Source organism: Pelophylax lessonae (genome assembly GCF_965119305.1).
Source record: "Pelophylax lessonae genome assembly, chromosome: 9".
Taxonomy (NCBI): Eukaryota; Metazoa; Chordata; class Amphibia; order Anura; family Ranidae; genus Pelophylax; species Pelophylax lessonae.
The window spans coordinates 256,965,733-256,990,039 of record NC_138776.1 but is presented as its reverse complement, the minus strand read 5'-3'; the positions used below and the strand labels follow the sequence as shown (position 1 = coordinate 256,990,039).

Sequence of the window (24,307 nt, the reverse complement as noted above, 5' to 3'; positions counted from 1 at the left end):
TCTTTGGTCCTCCACATACATTTAGCTACACCTCCATTGTAGCTATCGCATTACATAACTGTCTAATTTTTTTAAACTCAAGCGGGATGTGCTGTCACCACATGTGCATAGTTTCAAACACTCCTTGAGCTACCAAGATGATTGCTTTGTGCACGAGCCTTGAGCCTACAGGTCAGCATTTGTTCAGCACCATAGCTGAGCCTTTGTGGCACCTCAACCTTATTCCAGCTAAAGCCGCAGGCCCAAGTCTCTTCTGCACCCATGCCTGGTCACCACTGCCTCCACAGCCACCTCTACATGTGCTGCCTGAGTCACCATAGCACCCTAACCTGCACTCACAGCGTCTGCGGCTCCTCAACTTCATCCACAGTCTTCACCTCATCTCTGCTGCACCCACAGCCTCTGTTGTTCCTCAGCTGCCTTGCAGCCTTCATAGCATTCACAGTCTTAGTGCCCTTGCACTCACCTCAGCCCTCGCAGCACCCAGAGCTCCAGCTTCATTATCTCAGCACTGGCACTCCCTACTGAACGGACCTCCGCAGAGCCACCTCCAGTCGCACTTAAGCATCTTTTGGGTGACCTGGGACTAGTAAACAGTTAAGCCCAAACTGTTTCCTGGCAGAACTCCAGCTGCTGCTTAGGGTAGTTGTACAGAGGAGCTGGGCCAACATCCCGGTTTGTGACAGTCATGGTGCAGCTAGTTGTAGGAGTCATTTTCAACTTGAATTGTTCGAAAGACAATGTTTTTAATATTTTTTTTTTCATTATAGTCACATTTGTGAATTATAGAAAATGAAAGTGCTATTAAACCCAAAACCAAAAATGTAATGTATTGCAGGTTACTGATCACTAAATGTGGTGGCTGCATTAGTTTTCTTTGGAGTTTTCACCTGGGGTTGCACGACCACGCAATTGTCAGTTAAAGTCACGCAGTGCCGAATCGCAAAATAGGCCCTGGTCAGGAAGGGGGTAAAATCTTTCGAGGCTTAAGTGGTTAATACTGCTTTATGAGAAATTAACCCAAGCACTTGGAAAACATTTAAGGCTGCAGTTTTACTACTCTACACAAGATGGCAGTCTCACTTCTGCTCATTGAAATGCACAGACTGGAAGTGGTGTCCCCAAGAGCAGGAAATACTCTCATGGAATCAGGAAGTGATGTATGGTACAGGCAGGAAGTTCCGGGTCAGAGGTGAGTTGTGAGGAAGTAGAGAGGAGACATTGCTGGAACTGGCAGCAGAGGAGGTAATAAGATATTATTTTATATTTACACCTAGTAACCCCCCCGTCATGTTCCGTCCTCTTCCTCCATAGTCACTGTGTTGTCTTTTATCTTCTGTAAAGCCATTCATTCACTTGTCCATCCTGAGCCTCTGGTTTATAGACCGGATACAACCTAAATATAGAACCATTTATCCAACTGTCCATCCAGAGCCTCTGGTTTATAGATCAGATACATCCTAAATATAGAACCATTTATCCAAATGTCAATCCAGAGCCTCTGGTTTATAGATCAGATACATCCTAAATATAGAACCATTTATCCAATTTTCCATCCAGAGCCTCTGGTTTATAGACCAGATACATCCTAAATATAGAACCATTTATCCAATTGTCCATCCAGAGCCTCTGGTTTATAGCCCAGGAATGTCTTAAAATAGGTAAAAATCACAGCATGACCTGGTAACAATGGACAACACTATAGGGAACGTTATTCTCCATGTACAATACAGATAATTATCAGTTTATTATTCGTCTATTGTCTGTATAGATCACATAACCACCCCAATAAGGATGGACAAAGGCCAAAGTCAAATAACCGAGCGGATATTGGACCTCACCCTGGAGATCATGTACCTGCTGACCGGAGAGGTGAGGAGGATTCTGGGAGGTCACATGACATCACTATTACCTCCTAAAAATAATTTAAAAAAAACCAGACCTGACTGGTAAGGAGGATTTTGGAAGTTTTATGGCAATTACTATTAGTGTCTTTTTACTCAGGTTTATGAAGTGCAGAAGAAGACATCTGGAAAGCGACTGACACCCAGCAGCCAACCTCTTGGATCATCTCTCATCACAGTTCCTCTACTTCATTCACAGACTCCTGAAACAAAGGACCTCAAGAAGATTCTAGAAGTCACCCAGAAGATCATTGATCTGCTGACAGGAGAGGTGAGCGGTGCCGGGAATTCTGGGACATTATCCAGTAACAGACAAGGGATGTGTCTGGATGGTGACTGTATCATTGTGTGTGTCAGGTTCCTATAAGGTGTCAGGATGTCACTGTCTATTTCTCCATGGAGGAGTGGGAGTATTTAGAAGGACACAAGGATCTCTACAAGGACGTCATGATGGAGAATCAGCCGCCCCTCACATCACTGGGTAAGAGGAGACTGAGTTTCACATGGTAGACGTTGCGTTGAGATGCCAGGTGGAGTTGGAGAAGGCTAAAACCTCTTTTAGCTTTCTTTCTGTCTGCAGATTTTCCCCCCAATGAAAATAAAATATTAGGACACAGTGCACTCCCCTAGAGCCAAGGGCTCCTCTCTTACATTTCTAAGCTGCTGTCTCTATCCTTTGCTGCTGTCTCTATCCCCCCAGGGACGTCATGATGGAGAATCAGCCGCCCCTCACATCCCCGGGTAAGAGGAGACTTTATTGTAAAGGAGAGAGCAGTACGGAGGATCCACCTAGACCCCCCATCATCTGATAAACACATAGAAACAATGTATTCAGTCAGTGTGTGTGTTTCCTACAGATGGATCCAGTAATGGGAACCCACCAGAGAGATCTCCCCGTCCTCTGTATTCCCGGGATTCCACACAGGAAGATCACACCATTCCTCACCATCATCAGGTAGGGTGAACTGACTGCCTAGATCTGAAAACTCCCTAAATCTCTGATCTTGCTTTAGTAGTATTCACATATTTATGTTGTTTTGTGAGTTTAGGGAAAGGCAACGATCAATGTAAAAGCTGAAGTTAAAAAGGAACAACCAGATGTGATGAGTGATCAGAGGCCTACAGAGAAGGTTGAGGTGGTGATCGAAGCTAAGGAAGAGGAACCTTCTCTAGATGTCAGCACAGGTAAGTAATAAGTTATTATCTTACCTCTGTGGAAATAAGCTATGCAGATCAAACATGAAAAAGAATCCGCATTCCTTTTTTTTTTTTTTTTTTCAACAATAAATCTTTATTAAACTCAAAAATGAATTGCAAATTCAATGAACCAAGTCAGTTATCACCAGTCCTTTACATCATCAATTATACCTGGAAGACCAGCAAACTAGACGTGCCAGTTTATTTAAAGATAAACTCCAGCCTTCCCCTTAGTTTTCCACAGGCCCCTCTCCTGTACAGAATTGAATTACATTGATTTTACTGCACACTGTAAGCTTCTCACAATGTGCATTAGAAGCTGCAAGCCAGATAGAGCCCTCTAATTTATCCAGCAATCAAGGTTCTTTGAGGCTGCGCATACTCCAGGCCAAAAATTGTGTATTGCCCTTCAGCTCTTTAACCACTCTACTACCGCTCACGGTAATAGTACTGCGGCAGAGTGGCTCGTTCCCGTCCAGTCACGTAGTATTAACGTGACTGGACTCCTCCCCTTCTGGGCGGCGCTTGCGCGCCGCCGGAGGCTCGCTCCCGCTGTTTTCATTCACAGCGGGAGTCGGGCCAGGGGAGGAGCAGCGGCGATCGCCGCTGCTCTTACCCGATCGTCGGGGATCGAGTCTGGAGATCCGCCCGCTGTGTGTAAACACAGCGGGCGGATCTCCATAGTGACAGGGAGTGACAGATCGGACTGTTCAGCATAGCTGGACATCCGATCTGTCCATGAATCACATAGTCACCTCCCCCCCTACACGTCAGTAAGCACCAGGCATACATTAACCCCTCCCTCTCCAATAAAATTAACCCCTTCCCTGCCAGTGTCATTTTTACAGTAACAGTGCATATATATAGCACTGATTACTGCAGTAATGTCACTGGTACCCCAAAAAGTGTCAAAAATGTCAGTCAGGGGTCCGGTCTGTCCGCCGCAATGTCGCAGTCCCGCAAAAAAAATCGCAGATCGCCGCCATTACGCGTTAAAAAAAAAACACCAAAAATGACAGAAATCTTTCCCTTTGTTAGTAAACGCAATAACTTTTGCGCAAACCAATCAAAATACGCTTATTGCGATTTTTTTTACCAAACATATGTAGCATAAAACAAATTGGCCAAAAACTTTTAAAAAAATTGGTTTTTACATCTTTTTTGGGGGGAATTTCATATAAAAAAATGTGAAAAATATTGTTATTTTTTCAAAATAAACGCTCTTTTTTTGTTTATAGCGCAAAAAGTAAAAATCGCACAGGTGATCAAATACCACCAAAAGAAAGCTCTGTTTGTGGGAGAAAAAGGACGTAAATTTCGTTTGGGTACGGCGTCGCACGACCGCGCAATTGTCAGTTGAAGTCGCACAGCGCCGAATCGCAAAAAGTGGCCTGGACGGAAGACAGCAAAATCCTCCGGTTGTAAAGTGGTTAAGAAATAAAATGATTAACCCCTTCAATACTAGACACTTTCATCCCCCTCCTGCCCAGGCCAATTTTCAGCTTTCAGCGCTGTCACAATTTAAGTGACAATTGTGCGGTCATGCAACGCTGTACCCATGTGACATTTTTATCATTTTTGTGAGACAGATGAAGCTTTCTTTTGGTGGTATTTAATCACCACTGGGTTTTTCTAATGCTAAACAAACAAAAAAAGACCAAAAAAAACTCCACATTTTTCTTTTTTCAGTTTCTGTTATAAAATTTTGCAAATAAGTAATTTTTCTTCTTCACTGATGTCCGCTGATGAGGCTGCACTGATAGGCAGTGATGAGGCTTCACTTATTGGCAGTGATGAGGCTGCACTGATGGGCAGTGATGAGGCTGCACTGATGGGCAGTGATGAGGGTGCACTGATGGGCAGTGATGAGGCTGCACTGATGAGGCTGCCAGTGATAAGCCTGCACTGATGGGCAGTGATGAGGCTGCCAGTAATGAGGCTGCACTGATGTGCAATGATGAGGTTGCATTGATGGGCAGTGATGAGGCTGCCATTAATGAGGCTGCACAGATGTGCAGTGATGAGGCTGCACTGATGGGCAGTGATGAGGCTGCACTGATAAGCAACACTGATTGACACTGTTGTGGCTGCACTGATAATCAGTGTAAATGTGTGCTGTCAGAATTGCAGGTTACTGGCTCTCCTCTCCTCTTGCTGTGACCGTGTGTGAGGAAACGAGTGCCGATACCCAGCAAGTTTGTTTACATGTGCTCTGACACAGCTGATCATATGGTAAAGGATCGCTGTTATTGTCCCTTTACCGCGATCTGTAATCAGCTGTATCCGTGGTTAAAGTGGTTGTAAACCCTTACCTATACGAAGTGAAGTGACTGGCCTCAGGTGATACACAGAGATGAAACAAATCCTCCTACATAAGCTGTACCTGTTTACCTGCAGCCTTTTCCCTACAGCGGTTCAAAGTCCAGAATTTTACAGCTTGTCTGAGCTCTCAGAAAGCAGGGGGCGGGGAGCTGAAATTAAAGTGATTGTAAAGTCTTGTGGGTTTTTTTTTGTTTTTTTTTTAAATAACAAAAATGTCATACTTACCTCCTCTGTGCAGGTGGTTTTGCACAGAGCAGCCCGGATCCTCCTCTTCTCTGCTCCTGGCTCCTCCCTCCTGCTTGCTATGGGGGCACCCGAGCCAAACTGCAGCTCAGTGTAGAGGAACAAGGCAGCAGGCAGAAATGACAAATGGTGCTCTGGATTGAGACAAGTGTTTCTAGGACACAAGTCTGAGAGACCTCAGAACAGGTTTGTGACGGTACTCCCCATCACTGGGGGTGAAAGACAGACAATGGTTTGGATTGCTTCAAGTGGGAGAGTAATAATTGTCAGCAATATCTCTCAAGGTATATGAAGATTTAATCCCACTTTACACTGTTAGGCCTATAGCCTGTTGCCATGAAGTCTGACTCCTAAATAATCATAGCAATACGTAGATGTGTACTCCATGTACTTCAGTATAGGAGACGGACAGACTGTCATTGGCAGTCTTGTCCTAGTGTCTATTTATTGAGATGGAATGTGGATTGTGTTAAGTCTGCCTGTCCCATTGTTAAATGTTAATGACCTCACATTGTTCTGTCCAGATGGCTAGATAATTGGTTCAGGTTAATTCTGTTTCTGTATACAATTTCATCTGCATATGATAATGTAATCAGGCATCCCCTGACCAATGTGTGCTAATATGATCAGGAGGGGGAGGTCCATGCTGTATATAAATTCTGTGTGACTGTTCAATAAAGAGTGATTCTAGTACAAGCTAAGTTGACGGCTAGCTTTGTATGGAGGGCGGCTGGAATATTTGGTATCTATGTTTAAGACTGAAGGAAGCCGTAGACCGACGGAAGACCACAAGTACAGTGTGGGTCGGCGGTTCCGTTACAGGGTTTTCTTTTTAAATCACCAGCTTCTAGACCGTCTTATTGTATATAACCCTTGAGCGTAAAGTCTGAATCAACCGGCTTTTAATATTAATTTGGAAAAATTTGTTTCCAACAGGTGGACAAGATGTTGAGGAAACCTTGTGGAGATGTCCTCCTGACTGTAAATTTGTTGATGACGTCTTTGCAGAACATTCCTCAGAAGCAAACCCCATCACTCCATATATACATAGCAGACTTGGCCATCCAGATAGGTCAACCAGTCCCTGTAATCCTATTCAATCAGAAACGATTACCCCAAATCTCCACCCGAAATTCCACCTTCATGGGTCAACATGGTCTTCAGCTCCATCTAATTCTGAAGGATCTTCTGATAATCCACCAAATGATGAGAGATTTCCGTGTTCTGAATGCCATAAAAAATTTAGAAGGAAGACACACCTTCTTAGGCATCTGCGTCATCACACTGGCGTGCGGCCCTATTTATGTTCGGTGTGCGGGAAGTGTTTTAAGGAGAAAATCATCCTTCTTACCCACCTGAAGACCCACACGGACGATAAGCCTTACACTTGTGCAGAGTGCGGTAAAAGTTTTAAGCGGAAGGACGCCCTCGTTGTGCACCAGCGAACCCACACGGGTGGAGTGTTATACACGTGTACGACGTGCGGGAAGTGTTATACCCGGAAGGACACTCTTCAGGCACACCAGAGAACTCACTTGAGCGAAAGGCCATATACATGTACAGTGTGCGGGAAAGGTTTCACACGGAAAGGAACGCTCGTTGGTCACCAGCGAATCCACACAGGCGAGCAGCCGTTTTCTTGTCCAGAGTGTGGGAAAGGTTTCATTCATAAATTTCGACTTAAGCAACACCTGCAGTTTCACATTGACGAGAATTCCCTGTCGTGCTCGGAGTGCACGCAGTCCTTCAAAACCAGTTTTGAGCTGCAGGTTCATCGGAGAGTTCACAGCGGGGAGAGGATTTTCTCATGCTCACAGTGCGATTATATATGCATAACCCAATCACAGCTCGTTTTACATGGGAGGGTTCACAATGGCGAGAAGCCCTTCTCCCTGTGCTGAGTGCGAGAAATGTTTTGCCTATAAAGGAAATCTCAACACCCGCTTTAAATGCCACACTGGCGAAAAGCCTTTTAGCTGCCCAGAGTGCGGGAAAGGTTTCACCCAGAAGGGACAGCTGTTTATTCACCAGAAAATTCACATGGCGGAGAGCCCCTTCGCCTGCTTGGGGTGTGGGAAAGCATTCAAACTCCAATTTGAACTTGTTCTGCACCATAGGTTACACACCGGAGAGAATATCTTTTGTGGTTGTCTATCTGTGGTGAGTGCGGGAAATCAGTTATAAAGAAGTCCCAGTTTACGGGACTTCACACCGGCGAGAGACCCTTTTCCTGTTCCCGGTGTGGCAGATGTTTCTCACACAAGAAACACCTCGATACTCATGAAACTGCACGCCCCCCCCCCGAATATATCAAGACAATATTTTCACTGAAGATACACTAAAAACAGTGAACTTGTGTGAATTAGTCCTTTTTAATTGTTTTTTACATTTAAAAAAAAATATGATTTATTATAAAAATGTCAAATATGTTTACAAATATTTTATTTTACAATTTCTTTAAATTATTTATTAAAATGTTTAATTGTTTTTTTTTTACAGGGTAGGGGAGCCTGCAGCACTGCGGGGTGGGGGGCATAGTAAAGGGGGGCACACAGGGAGAGGGGGGGGGATCAGGAGCAGGCAGAACAGGGAAGGGGGATCGGTGTCAGAGAAGCAATTACAGGAATGATGCGCGGTGTCTGTGTCTCTCCCCGCAGTAGTTGAAAGCTGGCAGGAGTGTGAGAAGCTGGCTTTCAGCTGCTGCATAGAGCTGCACAGGGCTTCCTTCTGTAAGTGCTCCTCCGCCCAACTGCACCAATTCCCAATGCTGTTGGGGCCCCCCTGTGTGCCCGGGCCCCCTACAGGAGGACTGATGCCCCCCCCCCCCCCTATCAGCGGCCCTGCCCCTCCTTCCAAAGCCACTAAAGTGACTATCTCTTCTGCCAACTCCTTGGCCCAGCCCTGAATATCTGTATGATAAAGAAAGGACGTTTAACATCTAACTCGTAGAAACCTTCGTAATTTAAACCCTTCTCTCCTCTATTCTGCTACTGACAACCTCTGTGATAAAGTCTCACTTCTGTCCTGCCCCAACCTAGCCACTTCTGTCTACAACGCATTCCCTGTCATCCTCCCTAGACAAGCTCGCCCTCCTCACTACACACAGAATCAGGCTCTGGCCCCTACAACCTTGGCAAACAGATGACACCAGAAGTCTAAAAAAAAACGCAGCCACGCTCTTGAGTGCCTGTGGGGTACGACAAAGTCTCAGAAAGATTTCAACCAACATAAAACTGCCCTCCAAACATACTCTTCCTGCCCCCTCACTCTCATTACCACCTTCTCATCCAGCCCTCGTTAACTCCCTTCCGTACCTTCAACTCTCTTCTTTGTCCTCTGCTGCCTCCACACAACTAACTCACTCACTGCCCAGGAGATTGCCAATCACTTCAAAAAATAAGATTGATACTATTTGTGAGGAGATCCTCGCTGTACAGATATCCTCCCCCCACCTAACACTCCATATGGGCCATATGCTCAACCAATAAAAGCAGGGGGGGGGTGAACTTCTGCTGTGCTCATGTTGAGGAGCTCTTACCATCCCGGTGCTGGGTTCCTGGGTCTGCATGTCTTCTGTGCCCATAATTAGGGGTTTCCACCATCCCTGTGCTGAGTTCCCGCATCTGTACACCTGCTGTGCCCATTATGAGGGGTTCCCACCATCCCTGTGCTGAGTTCCCGTGTCTGTACACCTGCTGTGCCCTTTGAGAGGGGTTCCCACCATCCCTGTGCTGAGTTCCCAGGTCTGTACACCTGTTGTGCCCATTATGAGGGTCTCCCACTATCCCTGTGCTGAGTTCCCGGTTCTGTACACCTCCTGTGCCCATTATGAGGGGTTTCCACCAACCCTGTGCTGAGTTCCTGGGTCTGTACACCTGATTCACCCATTATGAGGGGTTCCAACCATTCATCTGCTGAATTCCCATGACAGTACCCCTGCTGTGCCCATTATGAGGGGTTCCCACCATCTCTGTGCTGAGTTCAAGGGTCTGTACACCTGCTGTGCCCATTATGAGGGGTTAATTTTGTTTATTGGAAATTCTTACAATCAATCAACTTATATACAATAAAACCATAATAAATAAATTATAAATAACATATTTACAAAATAATTGAATATAACTATACAAAACAAGAACATAATAAATAAACCAAATTGCACACAGCATAAACCCTACGAGAGAGCCAGACTAAGGAACATCACCATGCATGGAGCCTTTAATGAAAAATTATATTTTAGGACTGATTTTCAGCTGATAACATTATTGGTTGCCACTTTTAACAGATAATTGAGGCAGCCGTTTCTTAGCCTGACTACTCTCTCCCCCTGGAGAACCAGTGCGCTTCAATGCACCCTGCGACTCATCATCCATGGAAGATTCTGTACTCAACAAGTCCCATTCATCATCTGACAGGACCCCAAACTTATTTGTCAAAGGCAAAACCTCAGGACTGTGGGTAGCTGAACACTTTTTTTTCCTTCTTTTGCCCTTCTTTCTTTTCTCCTCCAACCATTCCGTATCATCCTTGGACAAATTGGAAATAACAGTTTCCCCACTCTTACCCTCCCCTTCACCCCCACTCTCCCTTACCTTATCTGCCACCAGGCCAGCCTCTTCACCATTCTCCCCACTCCTCTGCACCCCATGGTCCCTAATGGAAGCCCTGCAATGTCTAGGGGAGGGGACTGGCACTGTACTTGATGCCCCTGCCTCAGCACCTCTTGCCGCCTCTGCAATTTTGGAAGACATAGACACAGAAGGATTGGACACATTCTTAGTAACCGATACCTTACATACAGACTGGGAAGACACTGACACACTGGGCATTGGCACAGACTGGGGCACCACAGACTGGGAAGACACTGACACACTGGGCATTGGCACAGACTGGGGCACCACAGACTGGGAAGACACTGACACACTGGGTATTGGTACAGTCTCGGAGGGAATCGCAGGCACCCTAGCTGCTGAGCTCTGAGCATCCTCCATGTCCAGACGGAAAAACTCTCTCATGAGCTCAGGCTGGTTGTGTACTGCCTCAGGACACTGGCTATAAGGATGCCCAACCGCATTGCACAAGTTGCACCTTATAATATTGCAATCCTTTGCCAAATGCCCTAAATCCTGACACAGAGAGCATTTCATTACTGGACAGGAGGATGCAAAGTGCCCTTTATCCCCACACTTATTGCACAGCTTTGGCTGGCCTGGATAGAAGATGGTCAGTCTGTCCCTCCCTAGGAAAGCTGAGGATGGCAGATGCTGGATGACATTATCAATAACCCTCAGTTTTAGCTGCACAGACCATCCCCCCGTCCATATTCCTCGATCATCCATAATTTTGTGTAAGGGGCTCAGGATGTCTCCATATCTCCTCAGCCATACAGATAAATCCCCTTGCGGTATGGATTCATTGCGCACAAGAATCGTCACCATTTTAATAAGTGGCTGACGTGACACAACTTTGGGGATGAGCCCTTTCCAGTCCGGCAGGCTCCTATACACATGTTCATATTTCTCCCAAAATATGTCCAAAGACTCCGGACGGACAAAGGACAAATCGTACTCATAGGAGCCGGTCGGACTGATCAGGGCAAAGATATCTGCAGGTTTAAAGCCCATCTGCAGAATCTTATCAACCACAGCTCTCCTATATGGCGGAATACCTTCGCCTTCCCATCTGAGCTGTACCACATTCCTCCTTTTAAATAATGAGGAAGATGAAACATTTCCATGCTCCTTCCCTGCTTGCACCCCCCTCCCAAACCCTTCAGCAGCACCAGCATAGGTTTTCCTCCCAGAAACATCAGCAATTACAGCATTGTCTTTAGACACAACCACACCTGATGACAAGGAGCCTGAATCAACCCTTGCAGTCTTTGGAGCAGCAGAGACAAGACCCACCCCCTCCCCCTTCTCTGAGCACTCAGCTGCTTTCCTGGGTTCAATCACAGCCTTGTCTACTGCAGACTCCAAAAAAGTTATAGTACTACTGCTCCCAGCATCTCCTCCACCATGCTCAGGAACAGCCACTGTATTTGGTCCAGGCAAAGCCTCTGCAATGTCCGTGGTGCTCCTCTCTGCAGACTCTTCAACCAGAAACACACAGTTTTTTCCAATTTTCTCACCACTTGCATTTAAAAGTGGAATTTTTTCAGCAGGTGTATCAGGTTGCACTGCATGCTGCACATTGTCTATGGGTGTGGGCTGACAGCCCATAGCACTACAACCCTCAGCAAGCACATTGTCATTAAAGTTCACATCACCACCTTGCACACACACTGTACCTGCTTTCTGTGTTACCTCTGCAGTGTCATGGTTAATGGCGGGATCAAACTCCCTCCTGGATGTTGCAGGCTTAATGGTGAATTTTCCTCTCTCCACAGGTCTCTCTCTCATAGGGCGAGGAACGGTATCCATCTCCTCATCTGGGGAATCTGCAGAAAAATGGAACTTTCTTCCATCCAGAGGGGATTCCAGCTCAGCGACGAACTCCAACATGCCAGTACCCCCCTCAACCTCCTGCTCAGATGTTCCACATTGCTGCTGCAGAGGGAGGGAGACAGAGGCCTCCGCCATTGGGGGCTCAGCAGATGTTTGAGGTGTTGAAGAGCTGGGCTCATCCTCCGGGCCCACTTTCTCACTCTCTGCTGACTCTGTCGGTACCTGAATCTCCTCACTGACTGGGTCACTCTCCATGCTGGAAACGGCTCCTCTCCTCATACGGCTGAAACGCTCCTCATTCCTGTATTTCTCCTGAAGTGCTTCACAGCTTTCCTTCAGAGAGCTCACCAACTCTTTCTGCTTCCTCAAAGCTTGCTCTAAGTCCTTCAATTCAGGCCTCAGAGCCGGTCTCTTCTTACTGTACAGTTTGGCACAATACAACTTTTTCTTTTTAAATTCTACTTTCAAAGTTGCCAATTTCTCCTCCTCTTTCTCAATCCGCCTCAGCTTTTCAACAGTCCTCCGTCTAAAGGTAGGCAGGGATTCACCCCTCCTTCGGCCGAGCTCCATGTCTTCCATAGTCTCAGGCCTATCCAGGGGGCCCCCGCCAGGGTCCTCCCCAGGATCCAGCATCCTTCCTGGGGCAGAGAAGCAACTCTAGCCCCTGGCTTCTGGAAGCACACGAGCTAAGGAACCAGCAACCTCACACCTCGCTGTCAGGGAGTGGAATGGCAGTTTCCCACCATCCCTGTGCTGAGTTTGCGGGTCTGTAGTACACCTACTGTGCCCATTATGAGGGGTTCCCACCATCCCCGTGCTGAGTTACCGGGTCTGTACACCTGCTGTGTCCATTATGAGGGGTTCCCACCATGCCTCTGCTGAGTTCCCGGGTCTGTACACCTACTGTCCTCATTATGAGGGGTTCCCACCATCCCTGGGCTGAGTTCCTGGCAATGTTCACTTGATGTGCCCATTATGAGGGGTTCCCATCATCCCTTTGCTAAGTTCCCGGGTCTGTACTCCTGCTGTGCCCATTATAAAGGGGTTCCTATTATCCCTTTCTTGCTTTCCTGGGTCTGTACACCTGCTGTGCCCATTATGAGGGGTTAATTTTGTTTATTGGAAATTCTTACAAACAATCAACTTATATACAATAAAACCATAATAAATAACATATTTACAAAATAATTGAATATAACTATACAAAACAAGAACATAATAAATAAACCAAATTGCACACAGCATAAACCCTACGAGAGAGCCAGACTAAGGAACATCACCATGCATGGAGCCTTTAATCAAAAATTATATTTTATGACTGATTTTAAGCTGATAACATTATTGGGTTCCACTTTTAACGGATAATTGAGGCAGCCGTTTCTTAGCCTGACTACTCTCTCCCCCTGGAGAACCAATGCGCTTCAATGCACTCTGCGACTCATCATCCATGGAAGATTCTGTACTCAACAAGTCCCATTCATCGTCATCATCTGACAGGACCCCAAACTTATTTGTCAAAGGCAAAACCTCAGGACTGTGGGTAGCTGAACACTGTTTTTTCCTTCTTTTGCCCTTCTTTCTTTTCTCCTCCAACCATTCCACATCCCCCTTGGACAAATTGGAAATAACAGTTTCCCCACTCTCACCCTCCCCTTCACCCCCACTCTCCCTTACCTGATCTACCACCAGGCCAGCCTCTTCACCATTCTCCCCACTCCTCTGCACCCCATGGTCCCTAATAGAAGCCCTGCAATGTCTAGGGGAGGGGACTGGCACTGTACTTGATGCCCCTGCCTCAGCACCTCTTGCCGCCTCTGCAATTTTGGAAGACATAGACACAGAAAGATTGGACATATTCTTAGTAACCGATACCTTACATACAGACTGGGAAGACACTGACACACTGGGAATCGGCACAGACTGGGGCACCACAGACTGAGAAGACACTGACACACTGGGCATTGGCACAGACTGGGGCACCACAGACTGGGAAGACACTGACACACTGGGTATTGGTACAGACTGGGGCACCACAGACTGGGAAGACACTGACACACTGGGTATTGGTACAGTCTCGGAGGGAATCGCAGGCACCCTAGCTGCTGAGCTCTGAACATCCTCCATGTCCAGATGGAAAAACTCTCTCATGAGCTCAGGCTGGTTGTGTACTGCCTCAGGACACTGGCTATAAGGATGCCCAACTGCATTGCACAAGTTGCACCTTATAATATTGCAATCTTTTGCCAAATGCCCTAAATCCTGACACAGAGAGCATTTCATTACTGGACAGGAGGATGCAAAGTGCCCTTTATCCCCACACTTATTACACAGCTTTGGCTGGCCTGGATAGAAGATGGTCAGTCTGTCCCTCCCCAGGAAAGCTGAGGATGGCAGATGCTGGATGACATTATCCATGACTCTTAGTTTTAGCTGCACAGACCATCCCCCCGTCCATATTCCTCGATCATCCATAATTTTGTGTAAGGGGCTCAGGATGTCTCCATATCTCCTCAGCCATACAGATAAATCCCCTTGCGGTATGGACTCATTGCGCACAAGAATCGTCACCATTTTAATAAGTGGCTGACGTGACACAACTTTGGGGATGAGCCCTTTCCAGTCCGGCAGGCTCCTACACACATGTTCATATTTCTCCCAAAATATGTCCAAAGACTCCGGACGGACAAAGGACAAATCGTACTCATAGGAGCCGGTCGGACTGATCAGGGCAAAGATATCTGCAGGTTTAAAGCCCATCTGCAGAATCTTATCAACCACAGCTCTCCTATATGGCGGAATACCTTCGCCTTCCCATCTGAGCTGTACCACATTCCTCCTTTTAAATAATGAGGAAGATAAAACATTTCCATGCTCCTTCCCTGCTTGCACCCCCCTCCCAAACCCTTCAGCAGCACCAGCATAGGTTTTCCTCCCAGAAACATCAGCAATTACAGCATTGTCTTTAGACCCAACCACACCTGATGACAAGGAGCCTGAATCAACCCTTGCAGTCTTTGGAGCAGCAGAGACAAGACCCACCCCCTCCCCCTTCTCTGAGCACTCAGCTGCTTTCCTGGGTTCAATCACAGCCTTGTCTACTGCAAACTCCAAAAAAGTTATAGTACTACTGCTCCCAGCATCTCCTCCACCATGCTCAGGAACAGCCACTGTATTTGGTCCAGGCAAAGCCTCTGCAATGTCCGTGGTGCTCCTCTCTGCAGACTCTTCAACCAGAAGCTCACAGTTTTTTCCAATTTTCTCACCACTTGCATTTAAAAGTGGAATTTTTTCAGCAGGTGCATCAGGTTGCACTGCATGCTGCACTTTGTCTATGGGTGTGGGCTGACAGCCCATAGCACTACAACCCTCAGCAAGCACATTGTCATTAATAAAGTTCATATCACCACTTTGCACACACACTGTACCTGCTTGCTGTGTTACCTCTGCAGTGTCATGGCTGATGGTGGGATCAAACTCCCTCCTGGTTGTTGCAGGCTTAATGGTGAATCTTCCTCTCTCCACGGGTCTCTCTTTCATAGGGCGAGGAACGGTATCCATCTCCTCATCTGGGGAATCTGCAGAAAAATGGAACTTTCTTCCATCCAGAGGGGATTCCAGCTCAGCGACGAACTCCAACATGCCAGTACCCCCCTCAACCTCCTGCTCAGATGTTCCACATTGCTGCTGCAGAGGGAGGGAGACAGAGGCCTCCGCCATTGGGGGCTCAGCAGATGTGTGAGGTGTCGAAAAGCTGGGCTCATCCTCCGGGCCCACTTTCTCACTCTCTGCTGACTCTGTCGGTACCTGCATCTCTTCACTGCCTGGGTCACTCTCCATGCTGGAAACGGCTCCTCTCCTCATACGGCTGAAACGTTCCTCATTCCTGTATTTCTCCTGAAGTGCTTCACAGCTTTCCTTCAGAGAGCTCACCAACTCTTTCTGCTTCCTCAAAGCTTGCTCCAAGTCCTTCAATTCAGGCCTCAGAGCCGGTCTCTTCTTACTGTACAGTTTGGCACAATACAACTTTTTCTTTTTAAATTCTACTTTCAAAATTGCCAATTTCTCCTCCTCTTTCTCAATCCGCCTCAGCTTTTCAACAGTCCTCCGTCTAAAGGTAGGCAGGGATTCACCCCTCCTTGGGCCGAGCTCCATGTCTTCCATAGCCTCAGGCCTATCCAGGGGGCCCCCGCCAGGGTCCTCCCCAGGATCCAGCATCCTTCCTGGGGCAGAGAAGCAACTCTAGCCCCTGGCTTCTGGAAGCCAACGAGCTAAGGAACCAGCAACCTCACACCTCGCTGTCAGGGAGTGGAATGGCAGTTTCCCACCATCCCTGTGCTGAGTTCCCGGGTCTGTACACCTACTGCACCCATTATGAGGGATTCCCACCACCAGTAAATGCCTAGGTCCGCAAATATACCAACTGCTTCCTGTTTGCCTATACAGTTCTACAATTTGTTTAGTTGTCCTGCCATGTTTGTGTCCCGGGAATGAGACACCGCTTATTATTGTGCAAACTCCATAGCTCATTCACATGCAAATACACCGCTCATTAACTTGCTTGTGTGTTTTGAGGACAGGTAGTACATCCCTAGAGGAGAAGCTAGGTCTTTGTCTGGGGAGGAAGCGGGGAGAGAATCTTATGTGTATGGGTGGTTCCTGCGCTATCTGAGGTAGTGTATGTTTCCTTCTTATCAGACGTCTGATCCCTGAAAACTTGGATCCCAATGTTTTGTTCCAGAAAGGACACTTACCTTTGAACAAGGACCTTAAAGGACTACAAACACATGATTGCGGCATTCTGAATTGGAATTGATAAACCTGCTTTAAACTTAAAGTGAAGATAAAAGTATTAAGAGTCCTTCTAGCTCTGTATAAAGCCTGCAGCCACCATCACCATCCATCTCCACTAAACCCAGGGATTGAACTATCCTGCATACCTCCTAAAAAGACTACCTACAGCCACATAACGGACAGAACAGGATTACCCGGAAGCAGGAATAGGATATTGGAAAGAGTGAAAGCCCCTAATTATCACCCCGAAGGCTAACCTATATACACAGGCGTATTTTACACCTTATCAAGGTGAGAGTTTAGAGCACCTAGATGTGACACCTGGTGGAGGCAGCAAGTCACAGCACTTTTATCTGCACAGAAGCACGTTTTGGTTTTTAAAGTTGAAGAGATTGAGTTGAATTACACCATATTGTGGATGATATTTAATGGACACTAATGAACACTGCACCTTATTAATTTAATTTATATTGATTTAAGAGTGAAAGCACAAAGCACTTTATATTTTTTGGAGCAACTATTTGCACATTGTTCAATTGGAATACGTATTTATTGGTTGTCTTTAATATTTTTTGAAGATTGAAAGCACTCAGCACTTTTAAATATGTTTAACACGGTATAGAGGGAACACAGATTGTTTATACATTTATTTATTTACGTCATTACGTTTATATTTGAAGTGGAAATATACCCCAGCCAAAAGAATATGTCATTTTAAAAAAATAGCACTTTATTGAGTTTAATAATTTAAATATCTATCACATCATCTAATATTTTAACATTTCACTTCTGAAGCGCGCCACAAACCCACATTGTTTTAAAGCGGGGAGAGAGCTGGAGAGGAAACGGGGAAAGAGCTGGAGAGGAAGGGGTGAAAGAGCTGGAGAGGAAGCAAGGAAAGAGCTGGAGAGGAAGGGGTGAAAGAGCTGGAGAGGAAGGGGTGAAAGAGCTGGAGAGGAAGCAGGGAAAGAGCTGGACAGGAATCGGGGAAAGAGCTGGAGAGGAAGGGGTGAAAGAGCTGGAGAGGAAGCGGGGAAAGAGCTGGCGAGGAAGCGGGGAAAGAGCTGGCGAGGAAGAGGTGAAAGAGCTGGAGAGGAAGAGGTGAAAGAGCTGGAGAGGAAGAGGTGAAAGAGCTGGAGAGGAAGCGGTGAAAGAGCTGGAGAGGAAGCAGAGAAAGAGCTAGGGAGGAAGGGGTGAAAGTGATGGAGAGGAAGCAGGGAAAGAGCTGGAGAGGAAGAGGTGAAAGAGCTGGAGAGGAAGCGGGGAAAGAGCTGGACAGGAAGCTATGAAAGAGCTGGAGAGGAAGCAGTGAAAGAGCTGGAGAGGAATCAGGGAAAGAACTGGAGAGGAAGTGGGGAAAGAGCTGGAGAGGAAGGGGTGAAAGAGCTAGAGAGCAGTGTTAATTTCGTCGACTAAAACCGACTAAAACGTTTTCGTCGACTAACACAATTCAGATGACTAAAATACGACTAAAACTAAAATGGCATTTTAGTCTTAAGACTAAAATACGACTAAAACTAAAATGGCATTTTAGTCAAAAGACTATAACTAAAACTAAATCGAAATTTGCTGCCAAAAATTAACACTGGTGCATGCTCAAAGCATAAATAATAACATATTAGATTTTTCACTCCAGGACCAGCAGTAGTATATAATGAGTTTAGAAATTGTAGAGAAATGCTTAAATAATGCATTACAAATTACAAGTGAACTACACCCATTTGATTATAGATGACTAAAATGAGTTTTAGTCGACTAAAATGTAGGGCGTTTTAGTCGACTAAAATATACTGGAGTTTTAGTCGACTAAATACGACTAAAACTAAAACACTTGCAGAAGACTAAAATAGGACTAAAACTAAAATGCCATTTTAGTCCTAAGACTAAGACTAAAACTAAATTGAAATTTGCTGCCAAAATTAACACTGCTAGAGAGGAAGCGGGGAAAGAGCTGGAGAGAAAGCGGGGAAAGAGCGGGAGAGGAAGAGGTGAAAGAGCTGGAGAGGAAGAGGTGAAAGAGCTGGAGAGGAAGCGGTGAAAGAGCTGGAGAGGAAGCAGAGAAAGAGCTAGGGAGGAAGGGGTGAAGGTGATGGAGAGGAAGCAGGGAAAGAGCTGGAGAGGAAGCGGTGAAAAGAGCTGGAGAGGAAGCGGGGAAAGAGCTGGAGAGGAAGCGATGAAAGAGCTGGAGAGGAAGCAGTGAAAGAGCTGGAGAGGAATCGGGGAAAGAACTGGAGAGGAAGTGGGGAAAGAGTTGGAGAGGAAGGGGTGAAAGAGCTAGAGAGGAAGCGGGGAAAGAGCTGGAGAGGAAGCGGGGAAAGAGCTGGCGAGGAAGAGGTGAAAGAGCTGGAGAGGAAGAGGTGAAAGAGCTGGAGAGGAAGAGGTGAAAGAGCTGGAGAGGAAGCGGTGAAAGAGCTGGAGAAGAAGCGGGGAAAGAGCTAGAGAGGAAGCGGGGAAAGGGCTGGAGAGGAATCGGGGAAAGAGCTGGAGAGGAAGCGGGGAAAGAGCTGGAGAGGAAGAGGTGAAAGAGCTGGAGAGGAAGAGGTGAAAGAGCTGGAGAGGAAGAGGTGAAAGAGCTGGAGAGGAAGCGGTGAAAGAGCTGGAGAGGAAGCAGAGAAAGAGCTAGGGAGGAAGGGGTGAAGGTGATGGAGAGGAAGCAGGGAAAGAGCTGGAGAGGAAGCGGTGAAAAGAGCTGGAGAGGAAGCGGGGAAAGAGCTGGAGAGGAAGCGATGAAAGAGCTGGAGAGGAAGCAGTGAAAGAGCTGGAGAGGAATCGGGGAAAGAACTGGAGAGGAAGTGGGGAAAGAGCTGGAGAGGAAGGGGTGAAAGAGCTAGAGAGGAAGCGGGGAAAGAGCTGGAGAGGAAGCAGTGAAAGAGCTGGGGAGGAATCGGGGAAAGAGCTGGCGAGGAAGAGGTGAAAGAGCTGGAGAGGAAGAGGTGAAAGAGCTGGAGAGGAAGAGGTGAAAGAGCTGGAGAGGAAGCGGTGAAAGAGCTGGAGAGGAAGCGGTGAAAGAGCTGGAGAGGAAGCAGAGAAAGAGCTAGGGAGGAAGGGGTGAAAGTGATGGAGAGGAAGCAGGGAAAGAGCTGGAGAGGAAGCGGTGAAAGAGCTGGAGAGGAAGCGGGGAAAGAGCTGGAGAGGAAGCAATGAAAGAGCTGGAGAGGAAGCAGTGGAAGAGCTGGGGAGGAATCGGGGAAAGAACTGGAGAGGAAGGGGTAAAAGAGCTGGAGAGGAAGCGGGGAAAGAGCTAGAGAGGAAGCGGGGAAAGGGCTGGAGAGGAATCGGGGAAAGAGCTGGAGAGGAAGCGGGGAAAGAGCGGGAGAGGAAGTGGTGAAAGAGCTGGAGAGGAAGGGGTGAAAGAGCTGGAGAGGAAGCAGTGAAAGAGCTGGAGAGAAAGGGGTGAAAGAGGTGAAAGAGCTGGAGAGAAAGCGGGGAAAGAGCTGGAGAGGAAGCGGGGAAAGAGCTGGAGAGGAAGCGGGGAAAGAGCTGGAGAGGAAGGGGTGAAAGAGCTGGAGAGGAAGGGGTGAAAGAGCTGGAGAGGGGGACCCGTCTTCAGAAAGCTGTACCAAAACTGAAATTGATGGCCGTGTACAAATCCCAGAGTCCTGACTTCATTGCACAGCTAACCCATGTTCACTTCTGCGCATGGAAAAAAATCAAGCAGAAAAAAACAACAATTAAAATAAATATTAAAAAAATTATAAATGTGCACAAAATGCAGCTAAAAGTTTGTCACATATCTGCCCTGACCTCCAGGAACACCAGAGCAGGTGATCCTGTAATTCATTTTTACTACAAAAGTTGTTAAACGAAGTGAAAAAAAAAACTAATATATATATATATATACATACATACAGTATATTATTATACCAGAAGGTAAATTTAGGATCCAGACAGCTGATAAACAGAGATGGGATTGGACGTGTTCGAGTTTGGACGTGCCCTATCCCGCCAGGGAGCCGACACTGCACTCCACTAATCACAGGCAGTGAGACATTTCCCGATCCGCAGCTCAGATCAGGAAATGTCTCACTGCCTGTGATTAGTGGAGTGCAGTGTCGGCTTCCTGGCGGGATCGCGCACGTACAAACTCGAACACGCCGAGCTCGTCTCTACTGATAAACATTGAAGGATGCAGTTCCGGTGTTCCGTGAAAAAACCATACCCGTGAAAATTCCCTACCCTCGTCACTTCCGGTGCACCTACGTCATTGAACAGCTGAGCAGCTTACTAGTGCGCATGCTCAGAGCTCCGGAGGGTAGGGAATTTTCACGGGTAGAGTTTTGAAACGTTACACCGCATCAGCTGTTGCCGCTGCAACATGAAATCATCTCCGCTCCTACCCCTGTCACTTCCCTGATCTCGGCTACTAAATGTAAAAGCGGCGGCGGGTCTATGAAAATATAAATCACGGAGCCGAGATCTCCGTGATTTATATTTTCATACACCCGCCGCTTTTACATTTTGTAGCCAAGATCAGGGAACTGACAGGGGTAGGAGCGGAGATGATTTCATGTTGCAGCAGAGCTGTTTTAATGTTACCGCGGCAACAGCTGATGCGGTCTAACGTTACATAACAATACCCCGTGAGAATTCCCTACCCTCCGGAGCTGTGGGCATGCGCACTGCTATGCTGCTCAGCTGTTCAATTATGTATGTAAACAGTAAGTGACGAGGGTATGGAATTCTCACGAGGTAGGGTTTTCTAACGTTATTCTCCATAAGGTAGCAATTACTCTTCTGCCCAGTGGAACGCACAGACAGGAAGTGATGTCAGATACAGACAGGAAGTTCCGGGTGAAAGGCGAATTGGAAGGAAGTAGAGAGGAGACACTGAAAATGGAAGCAGACCAGGTAATAGGATTTTATTTACACTCTGTAAGGCAGCCCATACATTATTCTTTTATTTTTTTCCAGTCACCCCGGAGAAAAAAAATGGCTTGATTTCCCTATCTACACACTCGATGTGGATAAGAGAAACTTCCCGCTAAGTTATTGTACTCTGACAGAGGGGAGAGTTCCCCACCATAGTTGGCGTCACTGATTTGGGAAAATTCCCGACGTGGTTTTTGTACAGATGTTGATCGGCAGATGGACGTCTGTGCAACCAGCCTGCCAATACATGGATGGAAATTCCGCTGTCCGTATTCAGTGTTACTCCTTTTTATCTCCAGCAGAGGCTGCCACACATATGTAATACAATAATATCCAGCCATACACATAATACAATTAGAGTGACGTACTTATAGCATCATATTCTGACGTGAGACGACTCACCTATTCTCAAGTTTTCACCGTTCGCTGTGACTGAACCCCCGAGACTCAGCAAAGACATCTCTTGTGTTGTTTGTGTTTGACGGATGCCCGGTGTATGTCGTGCTATACGTTACAGACTCTAACACCGAGTATGGGTACTGATACTCTAGAGTCTAGACCCTTACACTTTTTAAGTGGGCAAACCCACAAAATCTGCAGGGGATCAAATAATTATTTTCCCCGCTGTATATTACATTCGCTGACCTCTGCACTTTGTAACGTGCTGTATATCACAGACCGCTGCCACCTGTAATATGCATGCTTAGTTGTATATTACATACTCCTGATCCCTGCACTGTATACACTATGCTTTACAGTACATACTCCTGATCCCTGCACTGTATACACTATGCTTTACAGTACATACTCCTGATCCCTGCACTATATACACTATGCTTTACATTACATACTCCTGATCCCTGCACTGTTTACACTATGTTTTACATTACACACTCCTTAATCCCTGCACTGTATACTTTATGCTTTACATTACATACTTCTGATCCCTTCACTGTATACACTATGCTTTACATGACATACTCCTTAATCCCTGCACAGTATACACTGTGCTTTACATTACATACTCCCGATCCCTGCACTGTATACACTATGCTTTACATGACATACTCCTTAATCCCTGCACAGTATACACGGTGCTTTACATTACATACTCCTGATCCCTGCACTGTATACACTATGCTTTACATTACATACTCCTGATCCCTGCACTGTATACACTATGCATTACATGACATACTCCTTAATCCCTGCACTGTATACACTATGCTTTACATTGCACACTCCTGATCCCTGCACTGTATACACTATGCTTTACATTACATACTCCTGATCCCTGCACTGTATACACTATGCTTTACATGACATACTCCTTAATCCCTGCACTGTATACACTATGCTTTACATTGCACACTCCTGATCCCTGCACTGTATACACTATGCGTTACATTACATACTCCTTAATCCATGCACTGTATACACTATTCTTTACATTACATACTCCTGATCCCTGCACTGTATACACTATGCTTTACATTACATACTCCTGATCCCTGCACTGTATACACTATGCTTTACATTACATACTCCTTAATCCCTGCACTGTATACACTATGCTTTACATTACATACTCCTTAATTTCTGCACTGTATACACTATGCTTTGCATTACATACTCCTTATCCCTGCACTGTATAATCTATGCTTTACATTACATACTCCTGATCCCTGCACTGTATACACTATGCTTTACATTACACACTCCTTAATCCCTGCACTGTATACACTATGCTTTACATTACATACTCCTGATCCCTGCACTGTATACACTATGCTTTACATTACATACTCCTGATCCCTGCACTGTATACACTATGCTTTATATTACATACTCAATCCCTGCACTGTATACACTATGCTTTACATTACATACTCCTTAATCCCTGCACTGTATACACTATGCTTTACATTACATACTCCTTAATTTCTGCACTGTATACACTATGCTTTGCATTACATACTCCTGATCCCTGCACTGTATACACTATGCTTTACATTACATACTCCTTAATCCCTGCACTGTATACACTATGCTTTACATTACATACTCAATCCCTGCACTGTATACACTATGCTTTACATTACATACTCCTTAATTTCTGCACTGTATACACTATGCTTTGCATTACATACTCCTTATCCCTGCACTGTATACACTATGCTTTACATTACATACTCCTTAATCCCTGCACTGTATACACTATGCTTTACATTACATACTCCTGATCCCTGCACTGTATACACTATGCTTTACATTACACACTCCTTAATCCCTGCACTGTATACACTATGCTTTACATTACATACTCCTGATCCCTGCACTGTATATACTAGGCTTTACATTGCATACTCCTGACCACTGCACTGTATACACTAGGCTTTACATTACATACTCCTGATCCCTGCACTGTGCGCGGTATACAGAATATGGACAATATTGACTCTAAATGCTTTATAGTACATACTCCTGACCCCTGCACTGAATACACTAAGGCCTACTTGCATATTCCTGAGCTCT

General features: G+C 46.1%; 2 protein-coding genes across 2 annotated transcripts in view; both read left to right on the top strand.

Moving 5' to 3' along the window:
- Nucleotides 1-1,779: 1,779 nt before the first annotated feature.
- LOC309564399 (uncharacterized protein) overlaps nt 1,780-24,307 on the top strand; it is a 252,084-nt gene continuing 229,556 nt past the window's right edge. The window contains exons 1-3 of the mRNA XM_082269027.1: nt 1,780-1,872; nt 2,005-2,175; nt 2,262-2,385. Coding sequence (XP_082125153.1) covers nt 1,795-1,872; nt 2,005-2,175; nt 2,262-2,385 — 373 coding nt within the window. The 5' untranslated portion in view covers nt 1,780-1,794. The remainder of the gene's footprint in view (nt 1,873-2,004; nt 2,176-2,261; nt 2,386-24,307) is intronic.
- LOC309563407 (uncharacterized protein) overlaps nt 21,740-24,307 on the top strand; it is a gene marked incomplete at its 3' end in the record, with an annotated part of 43,546 nt that continues 40,978 nt past the window's right edge. The window contains exon 1 of the mRNA XM_082267801.1: nt 21,740-21,751. The remainder of the gene's footprint in view (nt 21,752-24,307) is intronic.